We start from the raw sequence: 25,033 nt of genomic DNA, 5'->3' as shown, positions 1-25,033 counted from the left end.
TAAACTAAAAGTATCATCTCCTCAAGGCGTCCCTTCCGTTGACTCCACCTACTCTTCACGCTGCCTCGGAAAAGCCAGCAGCATAATCAAGGACCAGTCTCACCCCGGTCACTCCCTTTTCTCCCCTCTCCCATCAGGCAAGAGGTTCAGAAGTGTGAAAACGCACACCTCCAGATTCAGGGACAGTTTCTTCCCGGCTGTTATCAGGCAACTGAACCATCCTACCAACAACTAGAGAGTGGTCCTGAGCTACTATCTACCTCATTGGAGACCCTTGGACTACCTTTAATCGGACTTTACTGGACTTTATCTTGCACTTCTTCACATCTTGTTCTTCTTCCAAGATGGCGCCCAACCCAGGCAACTATTTGTATGCTACCCAGAGAAGCAGATCCAAAAACTCATATTACAATCACTCCACACTCTAAAATCTCTGCTTGAGTTTGAAATGGTTGTATCTCTGTGTGGTAAATCTGATCTGTTTGGATAGCATGCAAAACAAAGCTTTTCACTGTACCTCGGTACATGTGACAATAATAAACCTAAACCTAAACGGCACGGTGGCGCAGCGGTAGAGTTGCTGCCTTACAGCGAATGCAGCGCCGGAGACCCGGGTTTGATCCCGAATTCGGGTGCTGTCTGTATGGAGTTTGTACGTTCTCCCCGTGACCTGCGTGGGTTTTCTCCGAGATCTTCGGTTTCCTCCCACACTCCAAAGAAATACAGTTAGGTTAATTGGCTTGGTAAATGTAAAAATTGTCCCTAGTGGGTGTAGGATAGTGTTAATGTACGGGGATCGCTGGTCGGCGCGGACCCGGTGGGCCGAAGGGCCTGTTTCCGCGCTGTATCTCTAAACTTATCTTATCCCTTTACCCTGCATCAGTAAACTGTAGATGGCTCGATGGTAATCATGCATAGTCCTTCCGATGGTCTAGATAGCAAGCAACAAAGAAAGCTTTTTTACTGTACCTTGGTAAATGTGACAACAAACTGAACTGAACTAAACCAAACTAAACTAAACTAAACTACTACGATATATTTACGAGGATGTTGCCAGGGCTCGAGGGCCTGAGCTGTAGGGAGAGGTTGAGCAGGCTGGGACTCCATTCCTTGGAGATCAGGAGGATGAAGGGGTGATCTTATAGAGGTGTACAAAATCATGAGAGGATCGGATCAGGTAGACGCAGAGTCTCTTGCCCAGAGTCGGGGAATTGAGGACCAGAGGACATAGGTTTAAAGTGAGGGGGTTTAAAGATTTAAATAAGAACCTGAAGGGTCATTTTTTGTACACAAAGGGTGGTGGGCGCATGGAACGAGCTGCCAGAGGGGGTTGTTGAGGCAGGGACTATCGCAATGTTTAAGAAACATTTAGACGGGTACATGGGTAGGTCAGGTTTAGAGGGATATGGGGCAGGTGGGACTCGTGTAGTCGGGACATGTTGGCCGGTGTGGGGAGGTTCGGCCTGTTTCCACACTGTAAGACTCCGTGCCTCTAAACTAGACCGGACTTGACTCGTCTAAACTGAACTCAAGCAGGTGAGAAAGACTAAAGCATTAAGGTCCGTGAGCGGTGTGACTAACCAACTTGCAATGTCCCTGACTGAGCAGGTATGCGTGGACGTGGACGAGTGCAGTGATGGAAGGAACGGAGGCTGTACACGCAACTCCCAGTGTATCAACACCATGGTAAGGAACCTGACCCAATGATACTCAGTCTTCCATCAGTCCTTCTAATGCACTTCACGTCCCACTGTAACTTTGCCTCTGCGCTACAAACTATTCCAATGAGAAATGACTGACATGATGTTTCTTGATTATATTTGTGTCTCTCTATGTTTTGTTTATCTGCCTCTGACTTACGACGTTTTATTGATTTGTTTCACTGCTATTTTGGCTAGTTAGGGCAATGCTTTTTGTTCAGTATTAAGGGTAGGCACTATAAGCTTTGGCTTCTGCCTACACCTTGTTTTTTCGGTCAGAGACGATCACGTGTGATTACATTGCTTTATTTTTGATGTAATGATTTCGTACTGTTTAACTTTCACAACTGTATGGTCAATCTGTTGTTTTGCATTGACCGGGAAAAAACGGACAAATAAATAAATAAATAAATAGATAGAATTTGGCTCCTGCTCACCCCCTTTCTGTCTCTTCCTACTGCCCTGTGTCTCTCACTCCCTCTGTCTTTCCCTTACTGACTCTATCTAACTCTCCTGTTAGAGAATGTCAGAGAATTGGCCTCCACTACCTTCTGAGGCAGAGAATTCCACAGATTCACAACTCTCTGGGTGAAAAAGTATTTCCTCATCTCCGTTCTAAATGGCCGACCCCTTATTCTTAAACTGTGGCCCCTGGTTCTGGACTCCCCCAACATTGGAAACATATTTCCTGCCTCTAGCCAGGGCCGTCTTAACGCATGGGCCTGATGGGCCCATGCTGATCTGTGTATGTTAAGTGACTTGCAATAAATAAATACTACTTTAAAAATGTAGGTTCAATAAGTGCTTTTTTCGCAACATTTTCGGTCCCTAAGTGCTTCTCACAGCGATCTGTAAGTGCTTTTCGCAACAATGTAGCACCCTAAGTCCATCGCGAAGTGCTTTTCGGTAAGTGCTTTTCGCAGGCACGACAGGGGGGGGGCTGGTAGGGAAAGGGGGGTGGGGGAGAGTAACGGTAGGGGCCCCAGTACACTGCTTTGCCCAGGGGCCCATAATGCTGTAAAAACGGTCCTGCCTCTAGCGTGTCCAATCCCTTAATAATCTTACATGTTTCAATAAAATCCCCTCTCATCCATCTAAATTCCAGTGCGTACAAGCCCAGTCGCTCCATTCTTAACTGTTCCACACGACTTTCTGTATGATCATATGATTTTATATATGATCTCTCTTCATCTCACCATGGATGCTTTCTGACTATTTTCAACACACTTCAGTCTGCCTGATGGTTTTCAGAGCCTGCAGCACTTTGCTTTTACCCCAGTCAGTTTGCCGACGCGCCTTCTAGTTTCTTTTGCTGATTGCTCCAGGGTTCGTTCAGATGTGGAGACTGTGAGAGTGGATACACCGGGGACCAAGTGAGAGGCTGCAAGCCGGAGAACAGCTGCAACAACAGACTTCTGAACCCCTGCCACGTCAACGCACAGTGCTTCCTGGAGAGAGATGGCACCATCATTTGCATCGTGAGTGTAACATAGAAACATAGACATAGAAAATAGGTGCAGGAGTAGGCCATTCGGCCCTTCGAGCCTGCACCGCCATTCAATAATGATCATGGCTGATCATCCAACTCAGTATCCCGTACCTGCCTTCTCTGCATATCCCCTGATCCCTTTAGCCACAAGGGCCACATCAAACTCCCTCTTAAATATAGCCAATGAACTGGCCTCAACTACCTTCTGTGGCAGAGAATTCCACAGATTCACCACTCTATGTGTGAAAAAAAACGTTCTCATCTCGGTCCTAAAAGACTTCCCCCTTATCCATAAACTGTGACCCCTTGTTATGGACTTCCCCAACATCGGGAACAATCTTCCTGCATCTAGCCTCTCCAACCCCTTAAGAATTTTGTAAGTTTCTATAAGATCCCCCCTCAATCTTCTAAATTCCAGCGGGCCCATCGCGTTCTCCAGTGGTTCTGAGAGCTGCGGGCTGGCGGAATAAACAGCATCGACTTGGCCATGTCTCAGGCCATCTGGGTAGGAAGGAACTGCAGATGTTGGTTGATACAGAAGATAGACGGCACATTTATCGGCACGGTGGCTCAGCGGTAGAGTTGCTGCCTTACAGCGCCGGAGACCCAGGTTCGATCCTGACTGCGGGTGCTGTCTGTACGGAGTTTGTACGTTCTCCCCGTGACCGCGTGGGTTTTCTCCGGGGTTCCGGGTTCCTCCCACACTCCAAAGACGTGCAGGTTTGTAGGTTAATTGGATTCTGTAAATTGTCCCTGGTGTGTAGGGTAGAGTTAGCGTATGGGTGATCGCTAGTCGGCGTGGACTCAGTGGGCCGAAGGGTCTGTATCTCTAAATTAACTAAATTAACCTCAACTAAAATAGACACAAAGTGCTGGAGTAACCCAGCGGGTCAGGACGCATCTCTGGAGAGAAGGAAGAGGTGATGTTTCGGGTCTGAAGAAGGATCTCAACCCAAGACGCCACCTATTCCTTTTCTCCAGAGATGCTGCCTGACCCACTGAGTTACTCTGAAACTATCCGGTTCCTTTTCAATTATCCTTGGACATTTTGGTCCACTGTAAGATCAGGCACATCATAACATGTTTCAAAGCCTTGGGAAATTAAATTCAAGGGCGCAACTGCCTCACGGCACCAGAGACGCAGGTTCGATCCTGTCCTCGGTTGCTGTCTGTGCAGAGTTTGCGTGTTCTCCTTGCGACAGCGTGGGTTTCCTCCAGGCGCTCTAGTTTCCTCCCACATCCCATGGACGCGCAGGTTTGCAGGTTAATTGGCCCCTCTAAATTGCTCCTAGTGTGTAGGGAGTGGATGCAAAAGTGGGATAACTTGGAACCGGTGTGAACAGACGATCGTTGGTCGGCGTGGACTCGATGGGCCGAAGGGCCTCTTTCCATGCTGTATCTTTCTATCAATCAATGCCTTGGATAGAGTCCACAAAAAGACACGTGCTGCAGTGTGGGACACAGGCTGAATGGGCCGGCGACAGATGGCCGAGGAAGGGTGGAGCCCACAATGGCCCATTGTTGGCTGGGGTAGAGGTTATAACAAAGGGATACATGGATGTGAACAGTAGAAGTCGTTGGACGACGAGGGAAGGAGGGAGGGAGGGAGGGAGGGAGGGAGGGAGGGAGGGAGGGAGGGAGGGAGGGAGGGAGGGAGGGAGGGAGGGAGGGAGGGAGGGAGGGAGGGAGGGAGGGAGGGAGGGAGGGAGGGAGGGAGGGAGGGAGGGAGGGAGGGAGGGAGGGAGGGAGGGAGGGAGGGAGGGAGGGAGGGAGGGAGGGAGGGAGGGAGGGAGGGAAAGAATGCAAGGGTCACTTGCCCTAGCGAAATATGACGAATGGCATGTTGGCCCCATGGTGAGACAATGAGTATAGGAGCAAGGAGGTCCTACTGCAAATGTACAGGGCCCTGATGAGACCACACCTGGAGTATTGTGTGCAGTTTGGGTATCCAAATTTGAGGAAGGACATTATTGCTATTGAGGGAGTGCAGTGTAGGTTCACCAGATTAATTAGAGGGATGGCGGGACTGTCATATGATGAAAGAATGGGTTGACTGGGCTTGTATTTGCTGGAATTTAGAAGGATGAGAGGGGATCTTATTGAAACATATAAAATTCTTAAGGGATTGGACAGGCTAGATGCAGGGAAAATGTTCCCGATGTTGGGGGAGTCCAGAACCAGGGGCCACAGTTGAAGAATACGGAGTAGGCCATTTAGGACTGAGATGAGGAAAAACGTTTTCAGCCAGAGGGTTGTGAATCTGTGGAATTCTCTGCCACAGGAGGCCAACTCACTGGATATTTTCAAGAGAGAGTTAGATTTAGCTCTTAGGGCTAAGGGAATCAAGGGATGTGGGGAAAAAGCCGGAATGGGGTACTGATTTTGGTTGATCAGCCATGATCATATTGAATGGTGGTGCTGGCTCAAAGGGCCGAATGGCCTACTCCTGCACCTATTTTTCTATGTTTTTATATTTCTACGTTTCTATATGATACTCCACTGTTCTAGCCGTAGTCATATAGCAATGAAACAGGCCCTTCGGCCCAACTTGCCCATGCTGACCAAGATGTCCCATCTCCACTAGTCCCACCTGCCTATGTTTGGCCCATAGCCTTCTAAACCGTTCCTTTCCATGTACCTGTCCAAAGGTCATCCTCTATCCTAACCCCTTGATGTTTTATGTGGAGGTTTCGTGCTTGAAAAGCGGCGGGTAGTTCAAAAACGCGTAAATTAAACATATATGCGACTACGCTATCAGTGGTAAATTTGACACCTTATTCCAGAAAAAGCAGCACATAAATCAAGCTTTGGTGTGAAAGGAACAAGGCGTAATTTAGTTTAGTTGAGTTTATTATTGTCACGTGTGCCGAGGTACAGTGCAAAGCCTTTCCTTGCCTGCCATCCAGTCAGTGTAAAGACTTGGATTGGCGCGGCACGGTGGTGCAGCGGTAGAGTTGCGGCCTTACAGCGCCGGAGACCCAGATTCGATCGTGACCACTGGTGCTGTCTGTACGGAGTTTGTACGTTCTCCCCGTGACCGCGTGGGTTTTCTCCGGGTGCTCCGGTATCCTGCCACAATCCGAAGATTTGTAGGTTAATTGGTTTCGGTAAAGATTGTAAATTGTCCCTGGTGTGTAGGATGGAGGTAGTGTACAGGGTGATCGCTGGTCGGCACGGACTCGGTGGGCCGAAGGGTCTTTTTCCGCGCTGTATCTCTTAAACTAAACATCAATATTCATACCGCTGGGGTGTAAGCTGCCCAAGCGAAATATGAGGTGCTGTTCCTCCAATTTGTGCTGGGCCTCACTCTGACAATGGAGGAGGCCCAGGACAGAAAGGTGCTTTGCATAAACATAGAAACATAGAATAATAGGTGCAGGAGTAGGTCTTCCGGTCCTTCAAGCCAGCACCGCCATTCAATATGATCATGGCTGATCATCCAAAGTCAGTGGTAGACACAAAATGCTGGAGTAACTCAGCGGGTCAGGCAGCATCTCGGGAGAAAAGGAATGGATGACGTTTCGGGTCAAGACCCTTCTTCAGTCTACCTTCGATTTAAACCAACATCTGCAGTTCTTTCCGATCCAAAATCAGTGCCCCGTTCCTGCTTTTCCCCCCATCTCCCTTGATTCCTTTAGCCCTAAGAGCTAAATCGAGCTCTCTCCGAAACGCAAGGTGCCCGTACAATAACTTCATGATCTGCAGGGGTGTTTCACTGCTGATGGGCGATCTAGCCTTCAGCCGTGTGTGTGGCCGGCTGCTCATTGTGCCTTTGTGCCCCTCCATAGTGTGGAATCGGTTGGGCTGGAAACGGTTACACGTGTGGCAAAGACACTGACATCGATGGATATCCGGACCAGGAGCTGAGGTGCCACGATAAGAGCTGTAGGAAGGTTAGTAAACGCTGCCACCTTCTGCTGCAGAATCGATGGGATTCACTCACGAGAACACCGAGGGCACAGTGGCGCAGTGGTAGAGTCGCTGTCTTACAGCGCCGGAGACCCGGGTTGGATCCTAACTACGGGTGCTGTTTGTACGGAGTTTGGACGTCCTCCCTGTGATCTGCGTGGGTTTCCTCCAGGCGCTTTTTTTTTAATAGATTTAGAGATGCAGCGCGGAAACAGGCCCTTCGGCCCACCGAGTCCGCGCCGCCCAGCGATCCCCGCACATTAACACTATCCTACACACACTAGGGACAATTTTTACATTTGCCCAGCCAATTAACCTACATACCTGTACCTCTTTGGAGTGTGGGAGGAAACCAAAGATCTCGGAGAAAACCCACGCAGGTCACGGGGAGAACGTACAAACTCCGTACAGACGGCGCCCGTAGTCAGGATCGAACCTGAGTCTCCGGCGCTGCATTCGCTGTAAGGCAGCAACTCTACCGCTGCGCCACCGTGCCGCACTTGAGTCGGTAGAGTCGCTGCCTTACAGCGCCGGAGACCCGGGTTCAATCCTGACTACGGGCGCTGTTTTTGTACGGAGTTTGTACGTCCTCCCTGTGACCTGCGTGGGTTTCCTCCAGGTGCTCTCCCACATTCCAAAGACGTGCAGGTTTGTAAGTTAATTGGCTTCGGTAAATTGTCCCCAGTGTGTAGGATAGTGCTAGTGTATGGGGATCGCTGGTCGGCATGGACTCGTTGGGCCGAAGGGCCTGTTTTAGCGCAGTATCAAACTAAACTGAACAATGTATATTCTGCTTGGTTGAGGGGCATGTGGAAACTCGCAAAAAGAGGGAAAGGAACCAACAGGGTAAAGAAGGCTTTGGAGCCGGAAGCTATGTGTAACAACAAGGAACTGCAGAAGCTGGTGTGTCATAGATGCATAGAGTCATACAGCGTGGAAACAGACCTTTCGGCCTAACTTGCCCACACCGATCAACATGCCCCATCTACACTAGTCCCACCTGCCTGTATTTGGCCTATATCCCTCTAAACATGTCCTATCTGGATGGTGTCAAGTTAGGAAAAGGGGACGTACAATGAGATCTGGGTGTCCTAGTGCATCAGTCACGGAAAGGAAGCATGCAGGTACAGCAGGCAGTGAAGAAAGCCAATGGAATGTTGGCCTCCATAACAAGACGAGTTGAGTATAGGAGCAAAGAGGTCCTTCTGCAGTTGTACAGGGCCCTAGTGAGACCGCACCTGGAGTACTGTGTGCAGTTTTGGTCTCCAAATTTGAGGAAGGATATTCTTGCTATTGAGGGCGTGCAGCGTAGGTTTACTAGGTTAATTCCCGGAATGGCGGGACTGTCGTATGTTGAAAGACTGGAGCGACTAGGCTTGTATACACTGGAATTTAGAAGGATGAGAGGGGATCTTATCGAAACGTATAAGATTATTAAGGGGTTGGACACGTTGGAGGCAGGAAACATGTTCCCAATGTTGGCGGAGTCCAGAACAAGGGGCCACAGTTTAAGAATAAGGGGTAGGCCATTTAGAACTGAGATGAGGAAAAGCTTTTTCAGTGAGAGAATTGTGAATCTGTGGAATTCTCTGCCTCAGAAGGCAGTGGAGGCCAATTCTCTGAATTCATTCAAGAGAGAGCTAGATAGAGCTCTTAAGGATAGCGGAGTCAGGGGGTATGGGGAGAAGGCAGGAACTGGGTACTGATTGAGAATGATCAGCGATGGTCACATTGAATGGCGGTGCTGGCTCGAAGGGCCGAATGGCCTCCTCCTGCACCTATTGTCTATTGTCTATTGTCTATCCAAGTACCTGTCTAATTGCTTTTTAAACATCGTGATTGTACCTGCCTCAACTACCTCCTCCGGCAGCTCGTTCCATACACCCACCACCCTTTGTGTGTTACCCCTCTGATTCCTTTAAAATCTTTCCCCCTTCACCTTAGACCCTATGTCCTCTGGTTCTCAATTCCCCTACTCTGGGCAAGAGACTCAAAGACTCCACTGTGTGTACCAAAGAAAAAGACACAAAGTGCTGGAGGAACTCAGCGGGTCAGGCAGCATCTTTGGAGAACATGAATGGGTGAAGTTCTTGGGCTGAAGAAGGGTCCCGACCTGAAACGTCAACGAGCAATGTTCTGCAGAGATGCTGCTTGATTTGCTGAGCTACATAGAAACAGAGAAACATAGAAAGATAGGTTCAGGAATAGGCCATTCGGCCCTTTGAGCCAGCACCGCCATTTAATATTACTCCAGCACTTTGTGTCTTTCTTTGGAACATATCTGTCTTTGATGAATGCATGCTTAGCTTTAGGTTTAGGTTTAGTATTGCCACGAGTACCAAGGATTTATTATTTCACAAAATGCTGGAGTAACTCAGCAGGTCAGGCAGCATCTCAGGAGAGAAGGAATGGGTGACGTTTCGGGTCGAGACCCTTCTTCAGAAGGATTTATTATTGTCATGCGTACCAAGGTACTGTGATAAACTTTGTTTTGCTTGGTATCCAAACTGAGGTTACGTGGAGAAGGCAGGAGAATGGGGTTAGGAGGGATAGATAGATCAGCCATGATTGAATGGCGGAGTAGACTTGATGGGCCGAATGGCCGAACTCTACTCCTGTTCCTTATGACCTTATGACCTGGCCAGTTAACACAATACATAAATACAATCAAGTCAAACTCAAGTACAGTAGGTTGAGCTAAGGTGCAAAGTGCAGATTGTAGGGGTGTGCAAAATGGGCCCGGAATGAAGGCTAGGAGCCAGGCAAATTCCGTAAAGCCTTTAATTTCTAGCAGCACACTACTCTCCGCTCCAGTGAGAGACTGAAGATTGGTCTCGCGCCAAAATCCCTGCTACCTATCTCCGTGGCTGGGAGCCGCCCCCCGGACCTGTCCATCACCGTGGTGGAAGGTTCCAATAGACAATAGACAATAGGTGCAGGAGGAGGCCATTCGGCCCTTCGAGCCAGCACCGCCATTCAATGTGATCATGGCTGATCATTCTCAATCAGTACCCCGTTCCTGCTTTCTCCCCATACCCCCTGACTCTGCTATCCTTAAGAGCTCTATCTAGCTCTCTCTTGAATGCATTCAGAGAATTGGCCACTGCCTTCTGAGGCACAGAATTCCACAGATTCACCACTCTCTGACTGAAAAAGTTTTTCCTCATCTCAGTTCTAAATGGCCTACCCCTTATTCGTAAACTGTGGCCCCTTGTTCTGGACTCCCCCAACATTGGGAACATGTTTCCTGCATCTAACGTGTCCAACCCCTTAATAATCTTATATGTTTCGATAAGATTCCCTCTCATCCTTCTAAATTCCAGTGTATACAAGCCTAGTCGCTCCAGTCTTTCAACATATGACAGTCCCGCCATTCCAGGAATTAACCTAGTAAACCTACGCTGCACGCCCTCAATAGCAAGAATATCCTTCCTCAAATTTGGAGGCCAAAACTGCATACATTACTCCAGGTGTGGTCTCACTAGGGCCCTGTACAACTGCAGAAGGACCTCTTTGCTCCTATACTCAACTCCTCTTGTTATGAAGGCCAACATTCCATTGGCTTTCTTCACTGCCTGCTGTACCTGCATGCTTCCTTTCAGTGACTGATGCACTAGGACACCCAGATCTCGTTGTACGTCCCCAGTTCCTAACTTGACACCATTCAGATAATACTCTGCCTTCCTATTCTTACCACCAAAGTGGATAACCTCACACTTATCCACATTAAACTGCATCTGCCATGCATCCACCCACTCACACAACCTGTCCAAGTCACCCTGCAACCTCACAGCATCTTCCTCCACAAGAATATATTTCCTCAGCATTGTGGTGCATCAGTTCCAGCGGAAAAAGTCCAATGTCCACAACGGGGTAAGTTGGGGTAAATCGGGGCCCTACCGAGCCTATGGAAGCCCGAGGCCAGAGGGGTAGAAGCTGTTCCTGAGTCTGGCGGTGCGCGCTTTCAAGCTTCTGTACAATCTGCTGGACGGGAGTGAAGGAGGAGGAATGACCTTGATTGTGTTCGTTGTTTTCCCGAGGCAGCGTGATGTGTAGATGGCGTCACTGGTGGGAAGTCTGGTCTGTTGACGGACTGGGCTACATTCGCAACTCTCTGCATTTTCTTTCGGTCCTGGACAGAGCTGTTTCCCAGGCTGCAATGCAATCCCACCCCACTATAGTGCATCTGTAGACGTTTCTAAGAGTTGCCAAATTTTAACGAAATATTTCCTACCCATTTCATCTTGCAGGCTCCTTTCATTTCTTTGGTAGCCTTCCAATATTTATTCCAGTGTTGGACATTCCACAGCCCGTCTTAAATGGAAGCAAAAGAACTTCAAGGTCATTTTGATCTAAAGTAAATCTGTGTAAATCAAAATAAATGTCAGGAAATGTGTTGGCAGTAAGATGGCGTTAGAGGATCAAAGACCTGACTCGGACTTTAGACAATAGACAATAGACAATAGGTGCAGAAGGAGGCCATTCGCCCTTCGAGCCAGCACCGCCATTCAATGTGATCGTGGCTGATCATTCTCAATCAGTACCCCGTTCCTGCCTTCTCCCCATACCCTGGCTTTACCTTGAGCTAAACATTATTCCCTTATCATGCATCTGTACACTGTGAATGGCTCGATTGTAATCATGTATTGTTTAGTTTTTTGAGTTTAGTTTAGAGAATCAGGGCAGAAACAGGCCCTTCGGCCCACTGAGTTCTCGCCGACCAGCGATCGCCCTGTATACTAGCACTATCCTACACACATGGGACAATTTACCCCTTTCTCCCGTCATGCAGCGACCCTCTGTGGCTCCGGTTCCAACATACTAGGAGCACGGAGAACCAGCTGGGAACAGACATCTCCACCTCCTCGATTCACCGTCGCACCGAACACCACAGCCCCACCCGGCTCGGGCACGCCCTGAACCGGCTCCACACAGGGGTCGGCCGGTCCGACGCCAACGTGCATCGTCGGGGGTTGCGTCCATCAGCAGCCTGCGTGTGTGGAGCAGACCAGCAAACAGCGCAGCGCGGCATTCTCGACCGCACTGTCCTCCGTCCCCCTGGTGGAGGGGTAGACCTCACGGCCCTCGACAACAGCACATTGCACTGGCTACAGCGCCTGGAGGGCATTGCACAACGTCCGCTGCCTCAAACGCAAGAAGAAGATGGGACAATTTACAAATGTTACCAAAACCAATTAACCTTCAAACCTGTACGTCTTCGTAGCTTGAGAGGAAACCGAAGATCTCGGAGAAAACCCACGCAGGTCACGGGGAGAACGTACAAACTCCGTACAGACAGCGCCCGTAGTCGGGATGGAACCCGGGTGTCTGGCGCTGCAAGGCAGTAACTCAATCACTGCGCAACCATGCCGCCCCAAAAACATATAAACTATAAATTTTATCTTATGTATTACCTGTGTTTTTTCCTCCACAACGCTCCACAACTGCCTGTATTCGCTGCTTTTATTTTATGCCAAGAGTAGGTTGGAAGAGGATATAAATTCTTGTTCACTGGCCCTCTTTTCTTAGCAAGAGGGATGAGATAGTTTCGACCAAAATAGAGCTTGGCATCGAAGGTTGAGTTTCCATTCCAGTTTTTGTTGAACTCGTTTTTCTTTAACTGCTGTAGATCTTGGTAAGCAAGTAGGCTTGCATTTACATGGAAGCAAGTTTAATTTAGAGATACAGCGCGGAAACAGGCCCTTTCGGCCCACCGGGTCCGCGCCGACCAGCGATCCCCGCACATTAACACTATCCTACACCCACTGGGGACAATTTTACATTTTTAACCAAGCCAATTAAACTACCTACCTGTGCGTCTTTGGAGTGTGGGAGGAAACCGAAGATCTCGGAAAAAAACTCACGCAGGTCACGGGGAGAATGTACAAACCCCGTACAGACGGCACCCGTAGTCGGGATCGAACCCGGGTCTCCGGCGCTGCATTCGCTTTAAGGCAGCAATTCTACCGCTGCGCCACCGTGCTTAGCAAAAATCAAAAGGCTTACCGAGCCAGTAGAGTTGCTGCCTCACAGCACCAGAGAATCAGATTCAATACAGACTACGGGTGCTGTCTGTACGGAGTTTGTACGTTCTCCCTGTGACTGCAATGTTTAAGAAGCAATTAGACAGGTACATGGAAAGGGCAGGTTTTCTCCACCATTCCCGGAATGGCGGGACTGTCATATGTTGAAAGACTTTGAGCGACTAGGCTTGTATACACTGGAATTTAGAAGGATGAGAGGAGATCTTATCGAATTATCGAGATTATTAAGGGGTTGGACACGTTAGAGGCAGGAAACATGTTCCCAATGTTGGGGAAGTCCAGAACAAGGGGCCACAGTTTAAGAATAAGGGGTAGGCCATTTAGAACAGAGATGAGGAAAAACTTTTTCAGTCAGAGAGTTGTGAATCTGTGGAATTCTCTGCCTCAGAAGGCAGTGGAGGCCAATTCTCTGAATGCATTCAAGAGAGAGCTAGATAGAGCTTTTAAGGATAGCGGAGTCAGGGGGGATGGGGAGAAGGCAGGAACGGGGTACTGATTGAGAATGATCAGCCATGATCACATTGAATGGCGGTGCTGGCTCGAAGGGCCGAAGGGCCTCCTCCTGCACCTATTGTCTATTATAATAGTCTATTATCTATTGTCTATTCCAAAGACATGCAGGTTTATAGGTTAACTTGCCCTGTGTAAATTGTCCCTAGTGTTTGGTATAGAATGGTATATAGGACGTGTAGGATCGGGCAGCATGGTGGCACTGGTCTAGAGTTGCTGGTTTTCCCCCGGTGCTCCGAATCAGCCTCAGAATAAAAAAACGTACCTTTAGGGAGGAGATGAGGAGGAATTTCTTCAGTCAGAGGGTGGTGAATCTGTGGAATTTATTACCCCAGATGGCTGTGGAAGTGAAGTCGATGGATATTTTAAAGTTAGGATATTGATAGATGCTTGATTAGTACGGGTGTCAGGGGTTATAGGGAGAAGGCAGGAGAATGGGATTAGGAGGGGGAGATGATTAAATGTCTGAAGAAGGGTCTCGACCCAAAACGTCACCCATTCCTTCTCTCCCGAGATGCTGCCTGACCTGCTGAGTTACTCCAGCATTTTGTGAATAAATACCTTCGATTTGTACCAGCATCTGCAGTTATTTTCTTATACTATATATATGATTGAATGGCGGAGTAGACTCGATGGGCCGAATGGCCTAATTCTGCTCCTAGAACATCTAGAACTTATGAACTTTCTAATAGCGGTTTTACGCTTCTGATTTGTGTTGCTTTCTTGCTACTGAACTCAAGCAGTCCAAGTAATTTAAAAATAGACATTTCAATGAAAGGTGACTTTTTTTTCTTGTTGTCTTTTTTCACCTCAGGATAACTGCATGTTTGTTCCTAATTCTGGGCAAGAAGATGCTGATGGTGATGGAGCAGGCGATGCTTGTGATGATGATGCAGATGGAGATGGTATTTTCAACGTGCAGGTGCGTGTTTAACAAGATGACAGGTTTAACCAAAGGCAATGATTACAGTCAGCATCTCTGGAGTCCCGTTAATGGTGTCACCGCAACAGTAGCATTTATGAAAAATATGGGCTTCATCTACGAGCATTCTGTGCCGAAGGACCTCTTTCTATAGAGCCAAAGAGTGATACAGTGTGGAAACAGGCCCTTCGGCCCAACCTGCCCATTCCGACCAATATGCCCCATCTACACGAGTCCCACCTGCCTGCATTTGGCCCATATCTTTCTAAACCTGTCCTATTCATTTACCTGTGCAAATATATATTTAAATGTTGTTTCTCGTACCTGCCTCAACTACCTCCTCCAGCAGGCGTTATCCTCTGGTAACTCAGGAACACTCTTCTGTTGTTGGCAGGATGGTTCAGTTGCCTAATAACAACTGGGAAGAAACTGTCACTGAATTTGGAGCTGTGCGTTTTCACACTTCTATACCTTTTATCTGATGGGAGTGGTGTGTGCAAGTGGTTGCATGTGCACGTGTGTGCACGTGTGTGCGTGTGTGCATGCGTGTGAGCATAAGTGTGCATGTGGGTGCGCGCATGTGTGTGCGTATGTGCACATGTGTGCATGTGTGTGTGAGTGTGAGCATGTGTGTGTGTGCTTATGTGCATGTGTGTGTGCGCATGTGCATGTGTGTGTGTATGCATGTGTGTGTGTGCATGTGTGTGTATGTGCACATGTGTGAATGTGCCTGTGTATGTATGTGCGTGTGTATACGTCCATGTTTGCTCGCGTGTGCATGTGTGTACGTGTGTGTGCATGTGAGTGAGTGAGTGAGTGAGTGTGTGTGTGTGCACATTTGTACGTGCATCTGTGTGTGCGTGCGTGCGTGTGTGTGCCTGTGTGCACATGTGTGTGTCTGTGTGCATGAGTGTGTGCATGTGTGTGTGTGCGTGTGCGTGCGTGTGCGTGTGCGCGTGCCCACATGTGCATGCAGTAGAGCAGTCAGTACAGAATGAATCTGTGTTAAGCATTCACAGCGTGCGATGATGGTGGCTGGAACAAATGCAGTCATGTTCATCCTTGGGACATGACAGTGTCAGCCACCAGCTGGCAGGCTGGCAGCGACTCCACGCAGTGCAGGCTGAGTGGAGGCCTGGCTGGCGATTAACTCTCGGAAAGAGCCAATTACTCTGGCTGCCCCTACAGGAAAACTGCGCAGAAGTGTCCGTGTGAGAGGGCTTGGATGTGACTCACGAGCCATTTAGAACAGAGATGAGGAAAAGCTTTTTCAGTCAGAGAGTTGTGAATCTGTGGAATTCTCTTCCTCAGAAGGCAGTGAAGGCCAATTCTCTGGATGCATTCAAGAGAGAGCTAGATAGAGCTCTTAAGGATAGCGGAGTCAGGGGGTATGGGGAGAAGGCAGGAACGGGGTACTGATTGAGAATGATCAGCCATGATCACATTGAATGGCGGTGCTGGCTCGAAGGGCCGAATGGCCTACTCCTGCACCTATTGTCTATTGTCTATTGTCCTGAGATTGAACCTGAAAGATTTCATTTCAATGGCCACTGCACCGTCCATTCTGTCCATAGAAGTGGGAACGAGCCCAAGGCATGATCAGCACCCTCTCTCCATTCTTTCCCCTTAGACTTTAGACTTTAGAGATACAGCACGGAAACAGGCCCTTCGGCCCACCGAGTCCACGCAGGCCAGTACTCACCCCGCACACTCACACTATCCTACACACTAGGGATAATTAAACCGAAGCCAATTAACCTACCGACCTGAAGGTAGACACAAAATGTTGGAGTAACTCAGCGGGTCAGGCAGCATCTCTGGCGAGAAGGAATGGGTGATGTTTCAGGTCGAGACCCTTCTTCAAACTGAGAGTCAGGGAGAGGGAAACCAGAAATATGAAAAGGTACAAAGAATAATAATAACAATAATAATGCATTACATTTATATAGCGCTTTTCAAACACTCAAAGACGCTTTACAGGGATTACTAGAACATAGAGAATTGAATAAATAGATAAATAAGTAAACGAGCAGAGAAAGGAGACAGAAGGTGAGGTGACCTTCAGTGGTTGAAGGCAGTGCTGAAGAGGTGAGACTTCAGTGATGTTTTGAATGTGGTGAGTGTGGAGGAGTCTCTGACGGTTTGGGGTAGTGAGTTCCATAGAGTGGGAGCAGCGATGGAGAAAGCCCTGTCCCCCCAGGATCTGAGTTTGGTCCGGATGGGGGGGGACAGGAGATTGGCAGCAGCAGAGCGGAGGGTGCAGGTGGGAGTGTGTCTGTGGAGGAGGTCGGTCAGGTAGGATGGGGCCAGGTTATGGAGGGCTTTGTAGGTCATGAGGAGGATTTTGTATTGGATTCTCTGGGGGATGGGGAGCCAGTGGAGTTTGTAAAGGACGGGGGTGATATGGTCACGGATCGGGGAGTGGGTGAGTAGACGGGCAGCGGAGAATGAGAGAATGAAAAGTACAAATCAAAGCCTGCGCGTCTTTGGGGTGTTTGGGAGGAAACCGGAGCGCCCGGGGGAACCCACGTGGTCGCAGGGAAAACGGACAAACTCCGTACAGACAGCACCCGTGGTCAGGATCGGACGTGGGTGTGTGGCGCTGGCTGTGAGGATTTGATTATTTTCGAAGGATTTGTTTGGCGAGGACAAACGAAAGCAGTCAGAATTTGCTTTTTGGACTTCTGTCGGAAAGCAGAGACTCTCTTTGTTGAAAGAGTCCTCTAATTGGGGAGGATTTGTTCGTGTTTTCTGAAAGTCGTAGGAGCGGCAGTGGCTGGCGGAAGGCCAAGTTGCACTTGAACTGGTGGGAGCTGAGTCTAGAGCGGTGTTTGTGGTCTGTAGCATCGGAAAGCTCCCTCCCACACCGACTTTGCCCGGTCCAGGTGTGCCGGGTAAGTACGGCAACAGTGCATTGGATTTTCGTTGAAGCCGGGAGGGCGACCGAGACCTGGGGAAGAAGCCTCCGGAAGCTCCATTTTCTACGACGGGAGGATTGGCACGGACTTTTCCCTATCTTATCAGGAGGAGACTGCTTTCTGTTGTTTTGCCAGGAAAGCCTTCACGACTTTAAACTGCTGCAAATGCGTGGAGGTGCAGCAACAGCAGAAAGACTGCTTTGACTTATAAAAAACGGAGACGTTTTGTTTTGCTCCACGCCCTAAAGATGGCGGCCCCCAAGAATTATGCAGCTGCCGTACAGTCGGCAGTCTCCGTGACTAAGGGCCATGAGTTGTTGGGGCGTATACATGGGGTGAAAGTGACCTTGCAGGGCAACATTACCTTCAAGGCTGTGCTAACCGCGCTGGGGGAGACTGTTGGCAAGAAGGCCATAATGGCAGGCGCGGTGGTCAGTGGGAAGGCTGTTGTCATCCTAAAGACTGAGCAGTCGGTGGCTACCGCATTGGAAAGGGGGATCACGGTGGCTGGGATTTACATGGCGGTGGACCCATGGGGACGGCCCGTGCTGCCGGTCATGCTGTCCAACGTTCCCCCTTATGTTCCGGACGCGCTCCTGCTCCCACATGTAACTAAGCTGGGGGAGGTGCGGTCTGGGCCCACCAAACTGTTGCATAGGTTGGATGATCCCGAAATGCAGCATGTATTAACGTTCAATCGCCACGTGTACATACAGCTGGCACAGGGGATTGATATGGAGGGGAGTTTTGAGGTTGAATGGGAAGGATTCTGCTATCGCGTGTTTTGGAACACGGGCCAAGCACGCTGCCATGCATGCAAAGAGGTGGGGCATTTCCGCAGGAATTGTCCCAAGCACCGGGCTGCCAGCTCCACCAAGGTGGCCCAGGAAGGCAGTGCTGGCCCATCTGGGGCTGCTGGTTCTACCACGGTGGCCCGTGATGACTTTGTTCCCTTGCTCCCATCCTCCATTCCCCCACCACCCCCATGTCCCGTACCTGTGGCGGAGGATGCCGGTGCAGTGTGGGGGGTGGATGAGGGGCACTGGGAGAGACAGAAGAGTAAGAAAGCTAAAAGGAAGAAGAAGAACGTTCAAGCGGGACGCCAGGCAGAAGGTCACCTTAATGAGGGTCCCCCGGCAGTAGATATTATCGAGCTCGCCTCTGAGCCTGAGGGTCTGAAGGCTGGAGAGGATGAGCAGGTAGATGGCGGGGCGGAGGAACAGGCTTCAGCAATGGAGCTGACTGTACCACCGCACGCTAGTGGTTATAAGAGGAGGAGGCACGGGTCCTCTGACACGGAGAACGGCCCTGAAGGTCAGGGGCGACCTGAAGGGAGGTGTTTCTCCCCTGTTGAGGCAGAGTACCCAGTACACGCTTCCTCTGGGCAGGAGGATGCCTCTGTAGTGCAGGGACCACCTGAGAGTGGTGACACACTACCCCAGGGGGCTGTTCCCCCAGGGATTGCGTCCGCTGGCTTAGAGGGTGACCAGGGGAAGATTGATGGGGGGGACTTGAGTGTGGGGGTGGGTCCCCAGCCCATGCTCCCCATTGAGGCTACGAGTCCTATTGAGGGGTGTGCTGCCCCATCGGCTGAGGGAGCAGGGGAGACTCCGGGAACATCGCCCCCTGAGGGCCAGAGCGAGGTGGTTCCCCTGGTGGTGGGGGACGGGGACTCTCTGGGTGACGGTGCTAGGCCGGGTGCCCTGGGTGCGAAGGAGGACATGGTCGTTTCGGATCGTGTCCTTCGGTCGGACTCCAGACGTACCCTCTCACTGCCCGCCCCGGAGACTTCCTCCGACATCACTGCCCCCAATCCGGTTACAGAGGGCAGTGGGGGTGTGCAGGAGCCTGGCCATTTACCAGGCAGCTTGCCACAGTTAGAGGTACCGGTACCTGCCCCCGTCACTGATCCTGGGGGTGGGATGGTGACGGAGGAGGGACCGGGTGATGTGGCCGACCCGCCCACCTCACAGGGAGGGGTGAGCGAGGCGGCTGGGAGTCAGAACTATCCAGACTCGGGCTCAGACATTGAGTGGGAGGAGGAGGGGGACGTGGAGTCCAGCGACAGTGAGTTGATGGACTGTCCCACCCGCAGCCCCGTGTCTCGGCTTGTTGATATCTGGGAACTCCGGAAGTTTCTGAAGGACAGCAGAGGGAAGAGGAATAAGGCAGATCTGGCTGTTGACTGCTGGTCGGACCTGACGGTACCCTTGCAGTCCATTTATGCCATCCTTCAGGAGGAGGGGAACGTGGCAGGTGTATTGAAAAATGAGCGGCGCCAGCTCCAAGAGCTTTTTAAGTCCCTAAAGAAAGGGCAGAGGGCTCGGGGAGGCTCCATTCCGTCAAGGGGGGCTGGTAAAAGTTCTTGTGCGCTTTCAAAATGAAGCTCACTATAGCCAGCCTGAATATTAATGGGGCCAGGGAGCCTCTCCGTAGGTTTCACCATCTCTCGGTGCTGAGGGACGGGAGGTACGCGGTGAGCTTCCTGCAGGAAACACACACTGTGGCTAGTGACGAGCCCACCTGGCTCCTGGAGTGGGAAGGGGGGGTCTACATGAGCCATCTCACCTCCATTTCGAGTGGAGTGGCCTTCCTGTTGGCCCCATCTTTCCAGCCGGAGATTGTCAAGGTGCAGGACATTGTACCAGGCCGGTTGTTGTATCTGGCCGTGCGCCTGGATGGCGTGCCGTTACATTTTATTAATGTGTACGCCCCCAAGAGCGGTGCTATGCAGACGCGGTTAACACAAGAAGTGACCGCGCTGTTGAACACCATCGATCGGGGGGAGTGTGTTTTCCTGGGGGGTGATTTTAATTGTACCCTTGAGGCGAGAGATCGCTCTGGCATTCAGCGCGATCCGGCAGCGGTCAAGACATTAAGGGAGTTGGTGGATTCTTTTGAGCTAGTAGATGCTTGGAGGAATTTCCATCCCAACTCCGGCGCCTTCTCATACAGGTTTAAGGGGGGTGGTTCCCGTATTGACCGTGTATATGTGTCTAAGGCTTATGTGTCCTGTGTCTCGGCAGCCTCCATGCGGTTGGAGCCGTGCTCGGACCACTGCCTGGTGCGAGTGGACTTTATCCCGACGCGCACACGGGCAGGGTCCGCGTACTGGCACTTCAACAACCGGCTACTGGAGGAGCGCCGGTTCCGGGACTCATTCAAGCAGTTCTGGGCGGAGTGGAGGGAAAGGCAGGGGCGTTTCCCTTCCCTAAGGCAGTGGTGGGATGTAGGGAAGGCTTACGTCCGTCTGTTTTGCCAGGACTACACGAGGGGGTCGACCAAGGGGCGGGACTCCGAGATCGGACGGCTTGAGAGAGAGTTGCTCGACTCGGAGTCTCGCCTGGGTCAGACGGAGGGGGACTCATGTGAGTGGGAGGAGTACCAGGAGAAGAAAGGGGCACTGAGGGACTTGCAGCTGAGGAGGTCCCGGGGCGCGTATGTGAGGTCGCGAGTCCAGATGTTGCACGATCTGGACCGCGCCTCCCCCTTTTTCTTCTCCCTGGAGAAGTGCCGAGGTGCCCGCAGGCAGTTTGTCGAGTTGCTTGCGGACGATGGCTCCTCCATCACGGATCCGGAGAGGATCGGTGCCTCAGTTTGGTCGTTCTATGACACTCTGTTCTCCGAGGAAACATCTAGTGGGGAGGCACAAGGGGTGCTGTGGGAGGGCTTACCCGTAGTGTGCAGGGAGGTGGCTGAACGCCTCGATGATCCCCTAACTCTGGAGGAGTTGACTGGTGCCCTGCACCAGCTCAGTAGGGGCAAGTCTCCGGGGCTGGATGGGCTGACTGTGGAGTTTCTTCGAGCCTTCTGGGGTGTCCTGGGGGGCGACTATGTGAAGGTGTTGGGGGAGAGCCTGGCGACCGGGGAGATGCCCTTCTCATGGCGCAGGGCAGTCGTCGTCCTGCTGCCCAAGAAGGGCGATCTCCGCCTCTTGAAGAACTGGCGCCCGGTCTCTCTTCTCAGTACGGGTTACAAAGTCTTTGCACGGGCATTGGCCAATCGCCTGGGGCCCATGCTGTCCCATGTGATCCACCCTGACCAGTCCTACACAGTCCCGGGCCGGTCCATCCAGGACAATATCCATCTGGTCCGGGACCTGATCCATCTGTGCCAGAGGGCTGGTCAGTCAGTTGCCTTTCTCTCCCTTGACCAGGAGAAAGCGTTTGACCGGGTGGGACACGACTACCTTCTCGGGACTCTGCGGGCGTTTGGATTCGGACCCCATTTTGTGGCCCGGGTCCGGCTCCTATACGCTGCCGCAGAGTGCCTGGTCAAGGTCAATGGCTCTTTGTTGGCTCCCATTCACTTTGGGAGGGGGGTTCGTCAGGGATGCCCCATGTCCGGCCAGCTTTATTCCCTCTGCGTGGAGCCATTCCTGTGCCTCCTACGGAGGCGGCTGGCAGGTTTGGCTTTGCCGGGGCCGGGGGTGGAGGTGGTTCTCTCGGCCTACGCCGACGATGTGTTACTAATGTTCACCGACCCGGTTGACCTGCGGAGGATGCGTGGGTGCCAGCGGGTGTTCTCAGCCGCATCCTCCGCCAGGATCAACTGGGGGAAGTGTGCTGGGCTCTTGGTGGGTCAGTGGCAGGTAGACTCCCTGCCAGAGGAGATGGCAGTTTTTGCGTGGAGCACCACGCACCTCCTCTATCTGGGGATCTACCTGAGTCCCACTGAGGGGGCTTGGCAGGCGAATTGGCAGGAGCTGGAGGCGAAGGTGGTCGCCCGTGTGGGGCGCTGGTCAGGCCTCCTTGGTGTGTTATCATATCGGGGTAGGGCTTTGGTCATAAACCAGCTGGTGGCCTCTCTGCTATGGTACCGGCTGGCCACTCTGGTCCCGTCCTCTCGTTTCATCGCCATGATACAGAGGAGGTTAGTTAACTTCTTCTGGGGTGAGAGGAACCACTGGGTCTCTGCTGGGGTTCTGAGTCTCCCGTTGGAGGAGGGCGGTCAGGCGCTGGTCTGCGTCCGCACTCAGGTGGCAGCCCTCCGACTCAGGACCTTGCGGAGGTACGTGTACTCCGAGTGCCCTCCCAGATGGCACTCGCTGGCCACGTACTTTTTCTGCCAGGGGCGCTGCCTCCAGGAGGGATCACGGCTCCCGGTAGCGGGCATCAGTCAGCGCGCTAGGCGGGAGTTGCCTGGTTTTTACCGTGATCTCCTGAGAGCCAGGAATTTGGTCACCTTCAGCCAGGGCGCTGCTCCTCAGGGGGAGGGGGGTGCTGTGGTTGTGAGGGGGGCCGGTCCTCACCCTGTCACGGTGGGTGTCGAGGAGAGGCGTGTGCGTGGAGCGATTCCGACTGGGCTTACCCCCGCTCCGTCGGAATTGCTCATTGGGCCCACGGCCCGGGTCCCTTCCCGAGAGCCGGCCCCACGCAATATGAGCCGCCTTTCCCAGATGCCCAGCGTGCCGTTCCGTGACGCGGAGAGGCGCGTTTTGTACAGGCTGCTCCTGCACACTCTCCACTTCCTCGCTCTCGTCTTCCGTCCGGACACGCCCTGGCGGTCCGTGTTACCACCTGACGGCGGGAGCGGTCCCCAGTGGAGGTCTCTCTATAAGGGGGTCCTCCCGCTTTACATCGGGGACCTGGGGTGGAGAGTGTTGCATAAGGCTATAGCCTGTAACAGGTACTTGAGCCGGTTCATGGTCTCGTCTGCCGCCTGTCGCTTTTGCGGTGAGGAGGAGACCGTGTACCATTTGTATACAGAGTGTGTGAGGTTACAGCCCCTGTTCCAGTATCTGAAGGGGCTGCTCCTCAAGTTCTGGCTCCATTTTAGCCCAACGCTTTTAATTTTTGGGCACCCGGTACAGAGGGGGGAGGGTCAGGAGGGAGGAGGGGGTCTCCCTGTTGGTCTGCTCCTGGGCCTGGCCAAGATGGCCATCCGTGGGTCCAGGCAGCGGGCAGTCGACGGCCTCACAGAAGTCGGCTGCCTACCCCTGTTCCGGGCTTACGTCCGTGCCCGCGTGTCCCTGGAGAGGGAACACGCGGTGTCCATGGGGACTCTGGAGGCCTTCCGTGAACGCTGGTCACCGCGGGGGGTTGAATGTATTGTTGACAGAGATGGCGGGATTTTAATGTGATAATTGTTTAATTTGTAAACTGCCGATACAGGCGGCTTTTGTTTGATCACATTTTGCTTAGTATGTTTGTATGTTTTTCTTTGGAATAAAACTTTTATATATAAAAAAAAAAAAAAAAAAAAAAAAATGGTCAGGATTGAACCCGGGCCTCTGGCGCTGTCAGGAGGCAGCTCTACCGCTGCACCACCGGGCCGCCCTGAACAATGAACAAGACTACCAACGGCCAACTCTACTGGAGTTCCACTGAAGAAGAAGAAAAAGATGAGGCTGACGCGAGAGATCAGCCGACCTACCGGTCTGTAAAAGGGTCCCGACCCGAGACGTCACCTATCCATGTTCTCCAGAGATGATGCCTGGCCCACTGAGTTACTCACATGCACTTTGCCTCTACCAATGAAGCAAAGTAACTTGGCAAGACTCGCACGACATCAGTTAAAGCCGGGACCAGCAACTCTATCCAAGTGTTGTTACAGTTTGTAACCAATGCCTTGGGTGCTGCAGTCTCAGGACTGATTTAGATTGGTTTATGCAATGAAATGCTTAGTTTTCTTCACACAGAGAGTGGTGAGTCTGTGGAATTCTCTGCCACAGAAGGTAGTTGAGGCCAGTTCATTGGCTATATTTAAGAGGGAGTTAGATGTGGTCCTTGTGGCTAAAGGGATCAGGGGGTATGGAGAGAAGGCAGGTTACAGGTTACTGAGCTGGATGATCAGCCATGATCATATTGAATGGCGGTGCAGGCTCGAAGGGCCGAATGGCCTACTCCTGCACCTATTTTCTATGTTTTGCATGTTATTTAAACAGATCAGATGGGGGTATTGGGGTGGCACGGTGGCGCAGCAGTAGAGTTGCTGCCCTCCAGCGCCACAGACCCGCGTTCCTTCTGTCCTCGGGTGCAGTCTGTACGGAGCTTGTACGCTGTCCCCGTATCCTGCGTGGGTTTTCTCCGGGTGCTCCGGTTTCCTCCCTCATCCCAAAGAAGTGCAAGGTTTGTAGGTTAATTGGATGCTGTAAATTGTCAATAGTTTGCCGGATAGAACTATTGCGCGGGTGATTTCTGGTCAGTGCGAGCACGGTGGGCCAAAGGGCCTGTTTCCACGCTACACCATTTTTTAGCTCAGCGTAGAGATATAACATGGAAACAGGCCCTTCGGCCCACCGGTCGGTGCTGACCAGCGATATCCGTACACTAGCACTATCCACACACTGGGGACAATTCACAAATTTTACCAGAGCCAAATTCATCTACAAACCTGTACCTTTTTGGAGTGTGGGAGGAAACCAGAGCAACCAGGCAAAACCGACGTGATCACGGGTACAAACTCCATACAGACAGCGCCCATAGTCAGGACCGAACCCGGGACTCTGGCGCTGTAAGGCGGCAACTCTACCGCTGCGCCACCGAGCCGTCTCTAAAGCTAAAAACCAAACCTAAAATGTACCATACCTACGTAGATTC

At 51.5% G+C, this 25,033-nt stretch overlaps 1 protein-coding gene across 1 annotated transcript in view; it reads left to right on the top strand.

Annotated features, from left to right (window-relative positions):
• The window catches only part of LOC144592211 (thrombospondin-4-like), a 109,754-nt gene that overhangs the window by 41,121 nt on the left and 43,600 nt on the right, over positions 1-25,033 (top strand). Inside the window, 4 exon segments of the mRNA XM_078396736.1 lie at positions 1,609-1,686; positions 3,026-3,178; positions 6,978-7,082; positions 14,467-14,574. Of these exon segments, the coding sequence (XP_078252862.1) occupies positions 1,609-1,686; positions 3,026-3,178; positions 6,978-7,082; positions 14,467-14,574 (444 nt within the window).

Source organism: Rhinoraja longicauda, chromosome 3 (assembly GCF_053455715.1).
Source record: "Rhinoraja longicauda isolate Sanriku21f chromosome 3, sRhiLon1.1, whole genome shotgun sequence".
Classification (NCBI taxonomy): Eukaryota; Metazoa; Chordata; class Chondrichthyes; order Rajiformes; family Arhynchobatidae; genus Rhinoraja; species Rhinoraja longicauda.
Note: the sequence above shows the minus strand (reverse complement) of the source record. Positions and strands in the feature narration are given on the sequence as shown.